The sequence below is a fragment of the Hylobates moloch genome, unplaced genomic scaffold (assembly GCF_009828535.3).
Source record: "Hylobates moloch isolate HMO894 unplaced genomic scaffold, HMol_V3 SCAFFOLD_22, whole genome shotgun sequence".
Classification (NCBI taxonomy): Eukaryota; Metazoa; Chordata; class Mammalia; order Primates; family Hylobatidae; genus Hylobates; species Hylobates moloch.
This window is the reverse complement of record NW_026652297.1, coordinates 40,474,220-40,491,921: the sequence shown is the minus strand read 5'-3', so window position 1 is coordinate 40,491,921 and position 17,702 is coordinate 40,474,220. Positions and strand designations below refer to the sequence as shown.

The 17,702-nt window shown below is 41.2% G+C and overlaps 1 protein-coding gene across 8 annotated transcripts in view; it reads right to left on the bottom strand.

Moving 5' to 3' along the window:
- Positions 1-17,702, bottom strand: part of UNC5D (unc-5 netrin receptor D) — a 561,176-nt gene that overhangs the window by 59,132 nt on the left and 484,342 nt on the right. For 6 of the 8 annotated variants that reach the window (XM_032144088.2, XM_032144094.2, XM_032144089.2 and 3 more), the window contains 3 exons: positions 15,954-16,139; positions 11,839-12,216; positions 7,303-7,387 (listed from right to left, as the gene is read on the bottom strand). In XM_032144088.2, the coding sequence (XP_031999979.1) occupies positions 7,303-7,387; positions 11,839-12,216; positions 15,954-16,139 (649 nt within the window). The remainder of the gene's footprint in view (positions 1-7,302; positions 7,388-11,838; positions 12,217-15,953; positions 16,140-17,702) is intronic. The other 2 variants (XM_032144090.2, XM_032144095.2) reach the window with 1 other exon arrangement.

Below are 17,702 nucleotides of genomic sequence, written 5' to 3'. Positions count from 1 at the left end.
AATCCCTGTGTCCTCTCCACTCTACCATGCTGTGTCATTTCTGAGAATTTTCTTTCTTTTTTATACAGAGTTTCACTCTTGTTGCCCAGGCTGGAGTGCAATAGCTTGATCTTGGCTCACTGCAGTCTCCGCCTCCTGGGTTCAAGCTATTCTCCTGCCTCAGCCTTCCTAGTAGCTGGGATTACAGGCATGCACCACCACACCCGGCTAATTTTGTATTTTTAGTAGAGACTGGGTTTTTCCATGTTGGTCAGGCTGGTCTTGAACTCCTGATCTCAGGTGATCCGCCCACCTCGGCCTCCCAAAGTGCTGGGATTACAAGCGTGAGCCACCAAGTCCAGCTGAGATTTTTTATTTCTTATGCTATGTCAATGCTGAGGTCTGCATTATTTTCCTGACTAATTATTTATGTTATCAGTTCACTTCAATGAGTTCCAGGACCAGCATATTCTCACTTCAGAAGGCAAAGAAAACAAAGAAAGGCAGAAGATTTTGCCTTGAATGAAGCAGGTAGGCATAATTATGCCGAATATCATGACATCTTACTAGTTAAATGAGATTATGGTCACATGCTGTGGCAAAAGCTGATGTGGGATTTCAACGGTCATTTTTTGTTCTGGTTATAAATATTCTTTTTTCCTTCTTTACTAATTCTTCAGTCATTTTTTTTTCCTACCCTTTTTCTTGTAAGTCAAAGAGCTATGTTTATTCCCTGGAAAGAAATCCAAAGTTGCTCCCAGAGCAACTATTAGCACAAACTCTCAAGTGACCTTCAGTCAGCAAATCTCTCTCTCCTAATTAATCATCAGTTTCTGAGCCAGAATTCTGGGAATTATCTTCAATTCCTTCATCACACATTAAAACACACACACACACACACACACACACACACACACACACACACACACACACACACACACACACAGCAGATCTTGCCAAGTTTCTCCCCAAGTCTATCTCAAAACTCCCCGCTGACAGCAATGTGGGGATTAGAGAATGGATTTAGAAACATTAAAAACTAGAGACAAGGGCACTCAAAAGTAGAGTGACTATAAATTATTGCCCAAATTGAGATGCTTTTGAGGAGGAAAAGAAACACTATTAATAATTGTGCCAAGGAAAATAAAACATAGTTTCACTGTGCTCTCAAGGAGGGTGCTTATCTAGCGAAGATTTGAACTTGGGCAATATTGGTGGAGATGAAACGGAATCTGTCTAAAATATAAGCATGACTAGGTATCCCAAAACTTAAGCCTCATTCACCCCTACCCACCAGATAAATTGGATATTCTCTGGGTGGCAAACATTGCTACACGATCTAGTCCTTATTTCTTCAGCCTCATTCCCTGTCACTCACTCTTCCTTTCATATTTCACTCTGCTTTGCTTAGCTTCCAAAATATGTGATGCTATTTATACCTCTGTGCCTTTGAACACACCACTCCCTCGGAGAGAAACCCCTTTTACTCTTTTAGTTCATAAGACAACTGTTATTTCTCTGAAACTTTCCCTGAGCCTTTAAACGGGGTTCATCCTTTCGCTCTGGTCACCGTATATACCACACTGCAATGTGATCATTCATTTAAAGAACTGGATTTCCTTATGGGGGGGCTTAACCTATTATGGTATGAAATATATCAACTACGGTTTTGGTTTTTCTAGTAATTGTTAACAATTATGCTTGTTGAAACCATCCACAGTAGCAGGGTCCCTTGAAGACATTCCATTTTTCTTATATAACTGTTCAGTAACATCTAGTTATTAAAATACTGTAATTTGGTTTTTAAGACTCCTTTTTCTTTTATTGTTGTTTGAGACAGGGTCTTGCTCTTTAGCCCAGGCTGGAGTGAAGTGGTGCAATCTTGGCTCACAGCAGCCTTGACCTCCCATGCTCAAGCCATCCTCCCACCCCAGCCTCCTAAGTAGCTGTGACTACAGGCATTTACCATCATGCCCTACTAATTTTGTTTCATTTTATTTTTATTTTCTATACAGACAAGGTCTCAACTGTTGCCCAGGCTGGTCTCAAACTCCTGGGCTTGGCAGCAGGAGGGAGTGTGTTACCTTCTGAAAAATCAAGGCCCTCAAAAGTGCCAGGAAAAGCATATACAGTTTCATATTTTACTGATATGAGCAGTTTAGAATAGCCACAAATGTCTACTATAACATAAAGAATAGTTCACTACAAACAGATTCATATCATAAAAACTCCATTCTTATTAAGAGAATGACCAGCTGGCCCATCTTTTAATCTCATTGATAAAAGATATATACCTGCTTTCTTTTTACTCTTTTGGAGATGAGATCCTCTCAAATAGTCCAAGGACATTTCTGAGTGCTTAGGTCCGCATGATATATGAGGAGGTGTGTGTATGATTTTGTTTTTGTGTGTATGGTTTTTGCTGCTGGGGAAGAAAAACCACAGTAATCTCCACAGTAATGGCTTATACTGCAGTGTTTGTGAGCCCATTACTGGGAATGAAATTCTATCCTTTCTTCTCTATTTTCCAGAGCTAGATTCTTTTTGCCTTTCTAGCCTTGTATTTGCTCTTATTTCATGCCTTGCTATTAAAGCCATGGTACCTTCTAAGCACCCTAAAAAAGATAATGTTTTCTATTACCACCATCTCTACCTTCTCAATCCTTACCCCAAAATGTACTTAGTGGGCAGACCATACCATCTTTTTTTTTTACCCAACCTCCACCTCCGGTTCCAGCCTTCTCTGCCTCAGCCTCCGATAGTAGGACTACGGGCCCCCAAGCCCCGGTAATTTTTGTTTCACCGTGTTAGCCAGGATGGTCTCAATCTCCTGACCTCGGGATCCTCCCGCCTCGGCCTCCCAAAGTGCTGGGATTACAGGCTTGAGCCACCGCGCTCGGCTTGGCAGACCATACCATCTAACAGAAGTGGTTGAAATGTCCCATCTGGGCTGAGCCCAAATTTAAAAATATGTGTTCTTTTGTAAATTCTTCAATAAGATGACTTACAACATTTCCAATTTTAGTCTAAGCATTTGGTCAGGAGTATCCACATGACAGTGTAATTGGAAAAAGAAATGAATGTTTGCCTTTGGTTCCATTTTATTGCTTTTCAGAAGAAAGCCCCATATAATAATTTTCTGGTCCAGTTCTCTCCTCTCCAACCATGGGTTCAGGGGCAGGGTGCAAAAGGAGATCTGGGAGAGGAGAGGAGAGGAGTAGTGGGAACTTCCTGCTACATCTGTATCATTCTCCTATTGTAATGTCAGTGAAAAGAACCTCTGAAATGAGATTGTTGATTTTTTAATCCTGTTTGAATGCCTTAATTTTATTAAAATGATCTAAAGGCTGGGCACGTGGTGGTTTGTGCCTGTAATCCCAGCACTTTGGGAGGCCGAGGCGGGTGGATCACCCGAGGTCGGTGGATCACCCGAGGTCAGGAGTTTGAGACCAGCCTGGCCAATATGCCCTGTCTCTACTAAAAATACAAAAATTAGCTAGGTGTGATGGCGGGCACCTGTAATCCCAGCTACTCGGGAGGCTGAGGCAGAGAGAATCACTTGAACCTGGGAGGCACAGGTTGCAGTGGGCCGAGATGGTGCCCTTGCACTCCAACCTGAGCAACAGAGTGAGACTCTGTCTCAAAAAAAAAAAAAAAAAAAGATCTAAAGTGCGTAGAATAAAATTTCTCCTCCCTCAAAAACATTCCCAATAAAATGTAAAAAAAGAAATACCCCAGCTGGGCATGCTGGCTCACACCTATAATCCCAGCACTTGGGGAGGCCGAGGTGGGCGGATGACCTGAGGTCAGGAGTTCAAGACCAGCCTGACCAACATGGAGAAACCCCATCTCTACTAAAAATACAAAATTAGCCAGGCATGGTGGCACATGCCTGTAATCCCAGCTACTAGGTAGGCTGAGGCAGGAGAATCGCTTGAACCCAGAAGGCAGAGGTTGCAGTGAGCCAAGATCACGCCATTGCACTCCAGCCTGGGCAACAAGAGCAAAACTCTGTCTCAAGAAAGAAAGAAAAAGAAATACCCCAAGTCTTTCAAATTAAAGTTTGAGAAATGAGACGGGCTTTTTTTTTTTTTTTTTTTTTTTTTGAGAGTGATTACTGCTGGTTTCCTCCCCTGCAGAGGGAGTAAAGCCCTGTGGAGGTGAGGGGGCCACATCTAGCACGGATGGCTTACATACCCTTGATCCAGGAGGAGCACCAGGGCTTCTCACCAGCAGGCTAATTCTGACAGCTCCAATTTCATGCCATGGCCTTTGTGTCAGGCCACTCCAGTACCTGTTCCTACAATGTCACTAAATATCCCCTATGTTATAAATGGGATAATGCATTAAACCAACTCTTTGCCTGTGGCAAGGCCTGGGCTATAGTTGGAAGGACACTGTTGAATGCAATGTTCTGGCATCAGGGTGACTTTAAAGGAGGAAAAAAAATCACTGGGTTTAGACCCCTCTACCCCTCAAACCTCTACAGAAAACTACAGGAAAATGCATTGTGGAGGATGGAAATCATTGAGTTATAGACCTTACTCCTTTCTTTGTCTGGCTAATTCCTATTCATCTTTTAAGACTCAGTTCAATGACATCTCCAGGAAGCCATCCTCACCCCTGTGCCCCTCTTTAACCCAATCCTTAGACTGGATTAAAGGCCCTGATTTAACATACCAGTTCCACTTCCATTACATCACTACCCTGATATATTGGGGCTGCAACTCAGACATGGGCAACAGAAATGTATAGTCAATAGGAAAAATGGAGCAGACTTTAATTTCAAGAGAGCATAAAGATGTGGTTTGGAAGATCCTACTATGCTCTGTGTGTATGGAGGTGATGGAGAGTCCATAAATCCAGTTCTCATGATGAACTAAGAGAGAGGGAACTGTGGTGGCTCTAGAGGTAATGATGACAGGAACTGAACAGTGCATTCCAGCTCCACGAACTTTGAGGAAAACGGGCCTTCTTCTCAGCATAAGTTCAGGATGGCAGACGCACAGCCCAAAATGAAAATGGGTTTTCAAGTGATATTACAAAGAAAAGATGACACACTGGCCTTTTTCTGATTAATCAGAAGATTAAAAGCTGAAGAACCAGACCCAAGCAGCCTCCTTGCAGAGATGAAATAATTCACCCCAGCTTAAAATGAAGTAGTAGAAAGGTATTTGGTATTTTCAGTGTTTTTCTAAGTAGTTGTGAGCTATCAAAAGGGAATGAGGCTTTGTCAAGGAAGGTAAATGGCCTTTAGCCCAGTGACAGGTCATTTCCTTAGAACATCTGGGAAGGTTTCAGCTACCTGAAAAGGAATGTGCGGCTTCCGGTAATTTTGTTTTTTTCACAGTTTAGATCTGTGAGGTATGAGTTTTTCTCTCTACTAAAGTGTTAGATAAGGCTCTTCTGTTTCTGTCCACCTTCCTAGACAGCAGTAGACACAGAAGGATAAACCGAATTGGTTACCATGGAGCTTACAAAGCATTCAAGGGGTGACCACAGGAGGCCAACCTGTTTTTTGAGGTCTTTGGGCTCTTGCAAGTTCTAGGTATTCCTCTCTCTTACTTTACAATTGCAGGTAAGTTGTAAATGAGGTGCCTGGGAAAATGCGAAATTGCCCTAAGTTGGTTCTCATGTAATGAGGTGGAAGACGCTGGAGATGGATTTGAGAGGGATGAGCTCAACACAGGCTTACTGGATCAATTACAACCAAGGGAGGGGGATGCAGAGCTAGGAGTGTGTAGGAAGCTGTGATTCAGGGAAAGTGGACTGGATTATACCTCATACTTGATTTTTGCAGCATGATATGTTTTAAAGCACATGTGTAATGGGCCATAACCACAAATTCAAACAGGTATGGTTTCTTAAGTAAATCAACCCAATGGGTAAAAAAGGGGTGACTTCCATCCAGGGAACTCCATTTTTAGGTTTGCTTAAGTGACTAACCTAAGATTTTGAGTAAACTCTTCAAACTTTCTGAGCTGCTTTTTCCTCCCCAATTGCCAAGTGGAGATATTTAGACACCAACACTTTTTCAGATATACAAGTAAAGAATCTAGCTTTAGACAAGTGGGGAAATAACATGAGATCCCAACATAGTACAGCCTGCACACAAATCCCCTAAAAGCCAGCCTCACACCAAATGGCAGAACCTTTTCTTCCATGCCTCTTGAGCCCTGTACAGCAGAAAGTTAAAACCATTGAGTACCAACAAATCCTTTTATAGAAATAGCTATCAAAATCTGTTTAAACCATCTGTTTCTCTGGCTGTTTTTCCTCCCAGTGTTTTTCTTTCATGTGTTCTTTGCTAACAACAACAAAAAGAATCTATTCTAAAATAACCAAGATGTTATGACTAAAAATGCTAGAGGTATATATCCAGTTTATGAGAGAAATTGCTTTCTGAAGAGGAGTCAGGTTTATCTTGTGTGGAGGAAGACAACATTTCCAAAAATATTATACTTGCACTAAGAAAATAACCAACTACTTTCATTAAAAGGGAATGTGACAAGATTTGTATTTGTTCCTGTAATTGAATTTAATGCTGCTGAAATTTGTCAGGCCTGAAAGCAGTTTAAGTTTCAGGTCATATTTTCACATTGCCGAAAATTGCCTAAGAAATTGTCTCTCAGGCAGCGTAGAGTAGGTCTTCTGCCTACCTTAAAAGGATCACGAATCAATCATTGTATGTATTTGCCTAAGGCTTAGCACCAGTGAGTGCCTCCAGGGATATTTTCTTTGGGGAGGAAGACTCTGAGACAGTCAGTGTTTATGGAGTGGCACTGCTTCTGACCTAACAATTCACTGTTTTCCATTTGATGTTTCTTGTGTAGAGACTGGTGAGCATAAAACTGTGGAGTCATGTATGGGTTCATTTCAGCCAATAGTTTTGCAATTGTTTTTTTCCTTTCTAGAATCAAGGAGTTCATGATCTCATCTATACACCTCTAAGTCTCATTCTCTTAGTTTCAGATTTTCTACAGAAGTTCCATTCCATATTTAAAATGTGTGTTTTTTTTTTTTTGAGACAGTCTCACTGTCACCCAGGCTGAAGTGCAGTGGCACGATCTTGGCTCACTGCATCCTCTGCCTTCCAGGTTCAAGCAATTCTCCAGCCTCAGCCTCCCGAGTAGCTGGGATAACAGGCATGAACCACCATGCCTAGATAATTTTTTTTATTTTTAGTAGAGACAGGCTTTTGCCATGTTGGCCGGGCTGGTCTCGAACTCCTGACCTCAAGTGATCTGCCTGCCTCAGCCTCCCAAAGTACTGGGATTACAGGCATGAGCCACTGTCTTTAATATGCCGTTCTCTGTCTCTCACCTGGGTTCACCTTGGTTGATGGACATATAAATCTCCCAAGAATTCTCCTCTGGGATGGCACCATGTGGTATGAGTAAGCTCACCCCTAAAACAGAAAAAGCCAACAGGTTATTCATAGATTTTTCCAATTATTATGAAGTTCGTCACTTGAGCACCTTACAGAAACCTGGAGAACAAGCTACTTTCTCATGGCAATTTATGAAATCTCAATCCTTGGAAAGTTTAAGGTTCAAGATTATAACAGGAAAAACATTGTTTTATAACAGTGACATAAGGAAGGGCATATTATTCAACTGAGTACTCAAATTCGTTTTTTTTTTTTTTTTTTAAGTCATCCCAGCATTAATTCTTTTAAAAGATTGAGTGTTCTAAGACCAGTCAGTATTAAACATATCTGAGAATGTAAGAGTTTATCCATACATCACTTAATCTGCTCCAAAATTTAAAAAAATGTATTTCTCTATCTCGTCACTATCTGTTTATTTCCTGAAAACCTACGTGAAATGATGGGTGAGTGAGTGATCTAATACTGTGCTAGAACCCGGGATGAAGCTGTCTTACCAATAGTGCATCTGGAAGCAAGTTGAAGGTGGTACTCAATGGGGTGTTGCATTTTGTCAAGAAAGTGAAAGCATCTGATGTGCTTAGGAGCCTTATAGATTATTGCACAATCAGTATGACCCTGTCTAGCAAACAGAACCTAGAAAGGGTTAAGGTGAAAGGTTACTTAACCAGAGTCATGTCAATGTCAGATTGGAAAAACTAGCAGCCTTCCATAAAATCATACAATGCAGGAAGGGAAGGCACAGGAAGCCACATCTCACTGCATGTTAAACGTCCTCTCTTTCCTCTTAAACGCTGTGAAGAAAATACTGCACCTTGGCCAAGAAAGAAGAGTCTAAGGAGGGCAGGGATTCTCTTTAATGTAGCTTCTTGTTTATAAAAAGAAATGAAATAGAGAAACAGTAAGATCCTTACAAAATAAAATCTCAAGGCAACCTCCTATTCTTTGAGTAAGGCAGCTCTCAACTCCTTTTCCTTTCATTAGAGCTAATGTAATCGCTCAGAAAACTTTCACGTTGCTGATGATAATTTAAATCTAGAGATGGCAGGCTTTCCTGATCTCCTTCTATGTGCCTGTTAGCAGCTACAAAACCAAAAAATGTAAACCTTATTGCAAAACAAGTCATTTACGATTCACATTTATAAGCATTTATAAGCATTCAGTAATATGCTAGTTATCAGTATCTTTCACCAGCACTAAGAATAAGGCACGTTTAAATCTGGATTACAGCTTTGCCTTATGGAGGTCCATTTATATTCTGAACCTTAATGGCAATAGCAGAACTATAATTGCCACACTTAGAGACCTCCAGTCCGACTCTTCCCTCCCTTGTCTATTCTTCCTTAAATGTAGTTGCCAAATGAAGGGGCCTCCATTATAACCCTCCCTGCTGCTAAACACAAGTTGCAATACACAGGACATCCAGCGTGCTTGGAAGTCAACCTAAATACATGCCCTCGACATTCTGTCTTCTCTTAGTTTGACCTAAAACTTCCTCTCTGCTGCCACTCTTTCAGGCTGTCTAGGTCATTATGATGACAGAGACATGCAGTCTGTATTCTTCAGACTTAGAAGTACAGGAAACTATCAACAAGCAATAATAATAATATTAATTACACTTATCACAATGCCACTCATGGAGCAGGAAGCCAATAAACACATCATGAAGATATAAACGAAATAGGATTCAAAATTCTTAGTAAAAAAGCCAGGCTCCGAGACATGTTAGCTTCTGTAGATCATCATAGCCTGATGGCCAACTCTCATAGCAAAACAGAAGAAAGATGTGTGAGGACAATTGAGAAAGGGCTGTGTGCGCAGATCACACCTTATTCCTTTCAAGTTGGCTTAATTCTCTGTGTTTAGATTGAAGCATTATTCAGAATACTCCTGAATTCAACCTGAATCTATGGGATCACTGGAGCTTTAAATGATTTTTCTCTCTTCAATCAGAAATGGTGTTATCCTTCAAATATACTTCCCCTGCTCCTCCTGCCCAAACATGCAAATACTACGTAGAGTCTGAAATAGTCATACACAAAGGCACGTGGGGAGTGGCAAGTTACAGATAGTGAAGAATGAGATACTGTGGGACAGCTTTATGCCTGTGATCCCCTAAAGTAGAATTCATTTCAATATGTTGTTCGCCAGTTACCTCTGATTAAAGAAGAATATAATACCCCCATACTCCACCTGCTACTGTGACAGCCTTTTATTTGATATGACCACAGAAGCACCAGTCTGAGCTTCCTGTTTTATATTTGGAATAATAAATGATTTCTAGAGTGTGGAGACCACCCTAACCTTGTGGAGAAATCATTGCCAGGCACCATACAACAATTTAGGATGGATGGTGTTAGAGCAATCTAATTTCAGTGCCTTGCTTTCTTTATACTTTAGCTCCCTAGGGCATATTTTGCATTTATTTCCTGCAAATAACAGAGCATATGTTTTACTTCTCCACAGTTATTTTACATCAAACTCATTCCCAGTGAACAGCTTCAATCTTGTCCAACACTCCTTGTCAGGAGCTTTGAAAATGCCCCATTTCAAGGAGAAACTGTTTGGGAATCACTGACAATGTTGTCAGAACTTTTAGTTTTCAACGTGAGTGCTGCTCAAGTCAGAGGTGAAGATAAATCTCTGGTTCATCATGATTTCATCTTGCTTTCTTTGATGAACGACAAACACAGCCAATGAAAGGGTCAGTCATGGCTCTCCCTCTACATATGTGTAAACAGATGCACACACACACATACATACAGTAAGAAAGGAGGATGCAAAGAGAGAGAAGGAGCAATGGGCAGTTTATCAACTAATAACTGAGAGCCTTCTAAGTGCCAAGCATGAGCAAGAAAAAGATAATTGCACAACTTAATGCACAGCTTTATATGATTCTGTATTTTTGTTTTTATGGCATTTTTTTTTTTTTTTTTTTTTTAGAGACAGCAACTTGCTATGTTGCCCTCGCTGGTCTCGAATTCCTAGACTCGAGCAATTTCCCCACCTCAGCCTCCTGAGTAGCTGGGACTACAGGTGTGTGCCACCACACCCAGCCAAATTTTATATAATTCTAACACGTCCTGTTCTTTAGGGCAAGGGTTGTATTCTTTTGCTTTCCTCAGGACTCACGTGTTTAGTTTATGAATTCTTACAGAAAAGTTAATTGGTAAACATGGCTGATTGACTCATTATCTTCCAGTTATCAACTGGAAGAATTAAATCATGCATAGGCATTCACACATTGACACGCATACACATTTGAACCAAGATCCTTACAATGTCCTAAAACACTGACCAATGAAGATTTAGAGAATTAGAAATTTAAAAAACAAAACCTTTCAATTACGGCTGCCATTGAGGGCTATTTTGATGAAGTAAAATATGTTTTGAAATGAAGATTTTAAGGAAGTAATTGCTCTAGGGGAGAACAAGACAACATTCATCAACTAGAAATAAATTTCAGTCTCCAGTCTCTAAGCTACTAGAGGAGTCAGTTAGCTAGAATGGTAGAATCAGACTAGTCGTATTACAGATTTTATTTATGGGATGAAATGCTTGATTTGAGAGGTTGGTTAGCACCACCCTAGAGAGACATCTGTCTAGACTATAATGTCCCTGACTCAATGCTGACCTGTTGTTTGATAAACACTTACAGATCCAACAGATACTCTTCCCTCTTAGCAGCCAACAGATCACTACCTGCTTCAGTGGACTACCTAATTCTCATTGCTTAGAAATCTGAGCAGAAATTGACCTTGTCTACTATCCGCTTAGGTCTTAGGCAGCAACTCTGAAAACTAATCCATAGAAAGGATATCATTTTAAAAGTGATCTGGGCTGGATACTTTAAGTATCATGTCAAAACATCATGAAAATCTCTCTTCCAGCTAAAAGGAGGAAAAAAAAAAATGTGAGAATTCATTATACTGACATAGCCCTGGAACTGAAATTTGAATTCAAAAGAGCAACTCCACAACGACCCCTCATCATTGCTCATCAGAAAGTAGCACTATAGCAAGGGCTATGGAGTGTTCATTAGGTCAGTTACTGATGAGATGTTGTTTCACTAAATTATCAAACTAGTACATAAACCATGCTTCGGTATAAACATGGGGCCCTGGTCTGTCATGCCAGAGAATTTTTTTCAGTGCTTTCTTATCATGCCTAGGAAATATACTCCAAAGGGGCTTAAAGCCTGGGGACTACCCAAACCTTTCAGGCAAATATAGTTATCAGCTCTAACAGGGAATCAAAGGGAGCATTCAATCCATGCTGAGATGAAGACTGCAAAATCTAATCTCAGCACTGGTTCTGGTTTGCTGTGTAAATCAAGTGGACTAGTGGAGCCGCAGCGTTTGCAGGTCTGATGAGGGGATGGTAAACATCATAAAATGAATCTGATGGGAAGTAACTGAAAAAATGAAACATTTAAACGATGGAAAATACACAAACACACACTTACCACCCACCTGTATTTGGCATTACTAAGCGCCCCCCTAAATGGCCAAAGACACCAGTTGTCCTCAGTTCTGTCCTTGTGGGGAGTGATGACAGATTTTGGATGTAGGGTGTTTTGTTTCTGGGATGCATTGTACTAAAGCTGTGGTTGTTTCCATGGGGAAAAGTCCTGGAATGATTCTTGCCGTGGTACTCAGCTCTCTCAGACACTCCCAGGGAAACCATGAATGAGCTCTGGACTTTGACTTTGATGTCCGACAAAGGGTTAAAGAGTGAGGACTCTGTCATGAGCTCCTTGTCCAGAGGGTCCTGCAGACAGATGGGTCCGCTGTATGTCCGGCTCACTGTCAGATCTGGCTGCATGGCGGAATTCAGGAGCAGGGAGTTACCTGGTAAAAGAAAATTAATCTGTCACTCAGAAACTAAAAGGCATCTCAGTTACCCCTGTACTTCTGCCTCCACAAACTGCGCAAGAGCCTGCATAGGTGCCAGCAGTTCCAATCCAAGCTAGCTCTTCAGGACCACCCTGCCAGGTTGGGTGCTAGTGACTAGAACTTTTGAATCAAGAGCCCTGGCTTCCACAGTCCATTCTCTAAATGCCACTGACCCAAATCTTTCACTTTCCAGAGATCTTTCCATGCTATCTTTTCAAAACAAGTATTTCTGGCACTCTCTCTGGCAACGAACTCAGGTATTATTGTTTATGTGATTATTTCAACTGGCAAAGAGAAGCTAAAATAACAAAAAAAAAGGGGGGGTGGGAGAGATGTTTTGCAGTCGAGTTTTGAGCAAAAATAACATCTGTTCATTTTAAATGGCAAGAGATGACACAGCGTGGTGACTAGGTAGTGCTGTTTATAACAGAAGCTACATCGGTTCCAGTTTATTTCATACGGAATTCTGTGCAGATTCTGGAGCTGGGGAGGAAATGATACGTCCTCAGAGCAAAAGGGTCAGGGCACCTCATGAATCGCACCACATCTGAGTAGCCAATTTGCTCTAATAACTCATATGTCACTCTGCGAGGGAAAGAATGCACCACCCAGAGACAGTGAGAAGCCTAGATTCTACATAGGGAGCAGCTTAGAATGGTTTCCTTTCTGTCTCAAAGGGAAAAAGTATATATAATATCTTTGCAAAAACATGAGAAAATTGGGCTTTGTCATCTGCTGGGGCTTGCCAATTTTTTCCAAGCCAAATATTAAAAAGAAATGCTGTGATACTTTCTTGTGATGAAGTAATCTCATTTATTAGTAAATAACAAAATAACCCTCAGTCCCAAGCTTCACACCCATATCAGTCTGTCAATATGACATCTCAAATTGAAACCCAAACCATATTAAACAATTTTCCTTTGGGGCCTGACAAAAATGTTTAAAGTATGATCTTTTTGAAAATGTTGCAATTCTTGGCCATATTGTATTAGCCTCTATTGTTTTTCCATTTCCATAATTTGCAGCAACGCCAGTAGGAAGTCTATCACCCTGACTTTTCCCATCTCTTGTTGTGATGCTCTAAGAACCCAGAATCACAGAGGAAAATATACAAATTGGACGAAATAAATAATGCTATAGAGCTAAAGGATCCTTGATGATGATTATTTTTTTCCATGCATGAGTGTGTTGTATCAAGACCCAGGTACCATCAGGGAGCTGTGCTTTCCAGCAGGTCTGCACTGAGTTCTTCAGGTGACCACTTTGCTCCTGTTTATGGTCTTCCCAGGAAAGAAACGGGACCAAAACCCATCTTAGATTAGAAAAGAGTTTAGAACAGGAGGTTCCGTGGAGACCTCAAAAGCCATATGCCTCAGTCACCTGGCTCTTTTATCTCAAGCCCTAGCCTCTGAAGTTTAATTTTTGGCTACGCTTAGAAGATCTGCCTAGCCTAAGTGACACAAGGAAGCAAAAATATTTCCTAGAGTGAGATAGCACTTGAACGGGAAATGCCTGATTCTGGACATATGTACATATGATAGCACCCACGGTCAGAGAAAATTGGCTGCCAGCTTGACTGAAGTCTGACCAGCGACAGTCACCCACCACTGGTCACCCCCATCTTCTCTTTGGAAATCCTTCAAGTCCCTGGTCTGTTCTGTGTATGGCATTCTATTTAAAAGGCTCAGTCAGTGTTCACCTTGCCGGGGCACTGGATGTATTGCTCAAAAACGGATCTCTCTAAGACAGTGGAGGTGAAAACCACATGATATCGGCATGAGGCAGATCACCATAATAAATGCAGGGAGAGTGGCATTTACCAAAGGATTTTTCTTGTATCATTAGTTCCATGATATTCTTGGCTAAAAATAAAAATAAAACAAAATGGTCAGATAAGTTTGGTAAGACTAATATTGTCTTAGAGATTCACAATACACGTAAGTTGTGTTTAAGTGTAGGCAAGTCAGCACTCCCCAGACAGGTGTAGGCCAGGGATCCACCCCTCTCACCTGCTGCCTGGTGCTCCACGGAACACGCTGGCATCCTATACTAGGGTAAGAGGAAGCAACCAGCTTCTAGAACTCTATTCGCTGCATTTGTGAGTGCTTTCCCTATGCCAAGGGCTTACCCATGTTATTCCAGGTGATTTCATCCTCAAGAACACTTTGAGGTGAATGTTACCCCATTTTATAGCTGTAAAACTTGAGACTCAAGAGGATAACGGACTAATAGCAGTTTTAGACTAAAATCTAACTTCAAAGCCTACGGACTTATGCACAAAACTGTCTCTCACACTAATATTGCTCGTCTATTTTCAAGTATTATGGTCTAAGATATTGATATTTTATTATTTGATGAAAATATGTTTCTAGTTTTTTAGGTAGCATAAAAATCAGTTCTTGACCGGACCCAGTAGCTCATTCCTATAATCCCAGCACTTTCAGAGGCTGAGGTGGGAGGATCGTTGAGGCCAGGAGTTCGAGACCAACCTGAGCAACATAGTGAGACCCTGTCTCTATAAAAAAGAAAAATAAAACAAAAACTTAGCTTGGTGTGGTGGCATGTGCCTGTAGTCCCAGCTGCTGAGGTGGGAGGATCACTTAAGCCCATGGGTGGGAGGCTTCTGTGAGCTATGATTGCACCACTGCACTCCAGCTTGAGTAACACCACTTAAAAAATCAGTTCTATATTTGGATTTATTTCCAATTAACGACATATACTAAACTATATGTCCAAATGTAGGGGATGTGTTTCTTTTGAGGCCTAACTCTGAGGTGCCCAGAAGTGAATGGCAAGAGGGAAGGTACTCATCTCTCTGGCCATCTCTCAATTTTTTCCAGCATGCCTGTGTTTCCACTTTGGAAGCCTGTCTACTCAATCACTGCCTTGCACTGAGACTTCTGGTTCCACGCTGTAGGCACCACTGATGCACAATAAACAGAAATAAAGGTGACGATATTGACGACGCGGGTCAAGGTAGAAAACTTCATCCTCTGAAAAGAGACAGTTTCATTTTTTTCTAAAATGAAAGCCGTGTATGTTTCATCCCCACCTTGCAATAAGGAATAGATTTGGTTTCTGTAACAGAATTAAATGACTCTGTTTTGAAAATGAGTATTGCTACAGTTTGACATGATAGATTTTCCTTCTCCCACAACTAAAGATTGCTTGGACTTAGCAACAGCTGAGAGTCGTTTAGGCTGGAATTTCATTTTTTTCCCCTGGCTAGCTGAACCATCATCTATTCTCTAAAATAGAAATAACAAAATTACGCCACTTCATAAATAGGGTAATAAATATACCTGGGAGGTTGTAATATAGGTGTTAGTCCTCAGTCTTGAATAATCAATACTTTGGTTAACTAAATTAAATATACATCCTCAAAAGGACTTTTTTAAAAAGAAGGAGAATTTGAAATAAAATAACGCATTAGGCTGACCCCACATCAAAAATGGAAATGCCTCATTGAAAATGTTGCTGATAATAAACCGAGATCCTCTTGTCCTTGTGGCAGACAAGGACCTAAGCAGACCACTTCACCCAGCCTGGTCTGTTCATGTGTGAAGACAACTTGGTAGCGGCTCCCAGTGCCAAGAGCTACCTTCACACGGGGCCCAGGAGAAGGCTGGGGTCCAGTGTGAGCGTAGTCTGTGGCACTGAGGACGAGGTGTGGAGGGACCTACGCCGCTGACCTTGACGGACTGTTTTGAAGTTGAAGGTCTGGAAGCCACCTGTCAATGCAGAAGAGTCAATGACGTCCACGCCATAGTCACTCTGGCTCCGTCTATAAAGGGTGACACCAATGACCAGGACTGCAACGGCCACGACAGCAGCGCCCAAGCCCGAGTACAAAGCAATGTCGCTGGCATTCTCAATGCCTGAAAGACACAAGAGAAATCGTAAGTGACCAGCATGGGCACAAAGCCAAAGAACCACTCGGGGATACAAAAGGAAATGCTATTGGAGTTTTGGAGCTACTGCTCAGAGAAAATGACAGATGTACAGTGAACACAAGTGGTACTCACTTTCGCACAATAATCGTGTTTCTAAAATGCCTTGTATAAATCAAAGGGATGCTAGGCAAATACCTTAACTGCATTAAGGCAGCTTAGCATGTAATAGACTCTTGAAGAGAATCAATTTGGCAAAGAAAATAATGTTTTTTTCTAGTAAGCAGACACCTCCTTAGTTTAGGATGTCATGTTTACCTGCAAAACGCTTTTTACACTTTACTTTTACCAGAGCGAGGGCAGACCCACACACAGTGACAAAATATGGGTGATCTGCTCTGCTTATGTGAAACCTGGGGCACGTGCATTTGCAGAGAGCAGTCTAGGGCAAGGAGATAACACAAAGTCTATGAGTTGAGAGAAAGACCAGAGTTTACAAATATGAATTTTAGCTTTGGTACAAATCATTCATATTAAAAGTACACTGACAACATCAGTTTAGGGCATACAGTCATTATGAGAGAATTTTATTGTGGGATATGAAGGTCTTGGTCCCAGGTGCTGTTATGTCCATAGTAGATGTTTTCTGACACCAATTAAATGCTAGACTCTAATAATGTACTGTGGAAGAGGACGGGTCGCTAGGACGGCACATGCTGTTTCTCCCATACCTCTCCTACTCCATCCTATTGAATGCATGGGCAAAGCAAAAATAAAAGCGTTAGTTTGAATTTAGAATGTGGGTGCCTCCCCACCCCGCAAGATGTGCTGTAGCTGCTTTTCACCCTTTTTTCTAGAAGTGCGTTGGGTGTGGTTATTCCTGTAGCAGATCCATGATGGCTCCTGCAATACAGCACACGAGATTTATCTGAGATAACATAAGTCTCAAAGAGGTGTAATCTTAGAAGGTGTGTGAAAATGGAAGATGGCAAGTGCTAACTACATAGTTAATCTTCCTACAGATTATGTGGTAAGTACACTTAATGGATCCAAAAGTAATTACTCTGTCACCCCTGTGTTGGGCTTAGAGGATAAAATAAACCCATCATATATTTACCTTGTAATTGTGCAGCACTTACTATGCATTCACTGCACCCTAATATGGTACTTATGTTATCAAATGAGTAATACTAACCACACAAGAAAAGTGAATTTATTTTCAACAAAGTTAGTGGACTGTAAAATAAGGTGCTACCAAATTAAAGAGTGAACGAGGAAATCAAGCAGAACTGGTTCAGTAATAGGGCAATAAACACATAAAAATAATTCTCAAGGGAGAACACAACCATCAAAAAAAAAAAAAAAAACCCACATCTGAAAGGTCAGAGGTTTATCAAATACATTTAATAACCACAACAGCATGGTGGCCGCTGAGAAACAGGGTGTGATTTAAACGTCCATTCCAGCTTCATGATGATTCAAATGTGAGAGAGACAGGAATGTAACCTACTTCACCAACCACTCATAACCATGGCTGAGATGATAAACGTC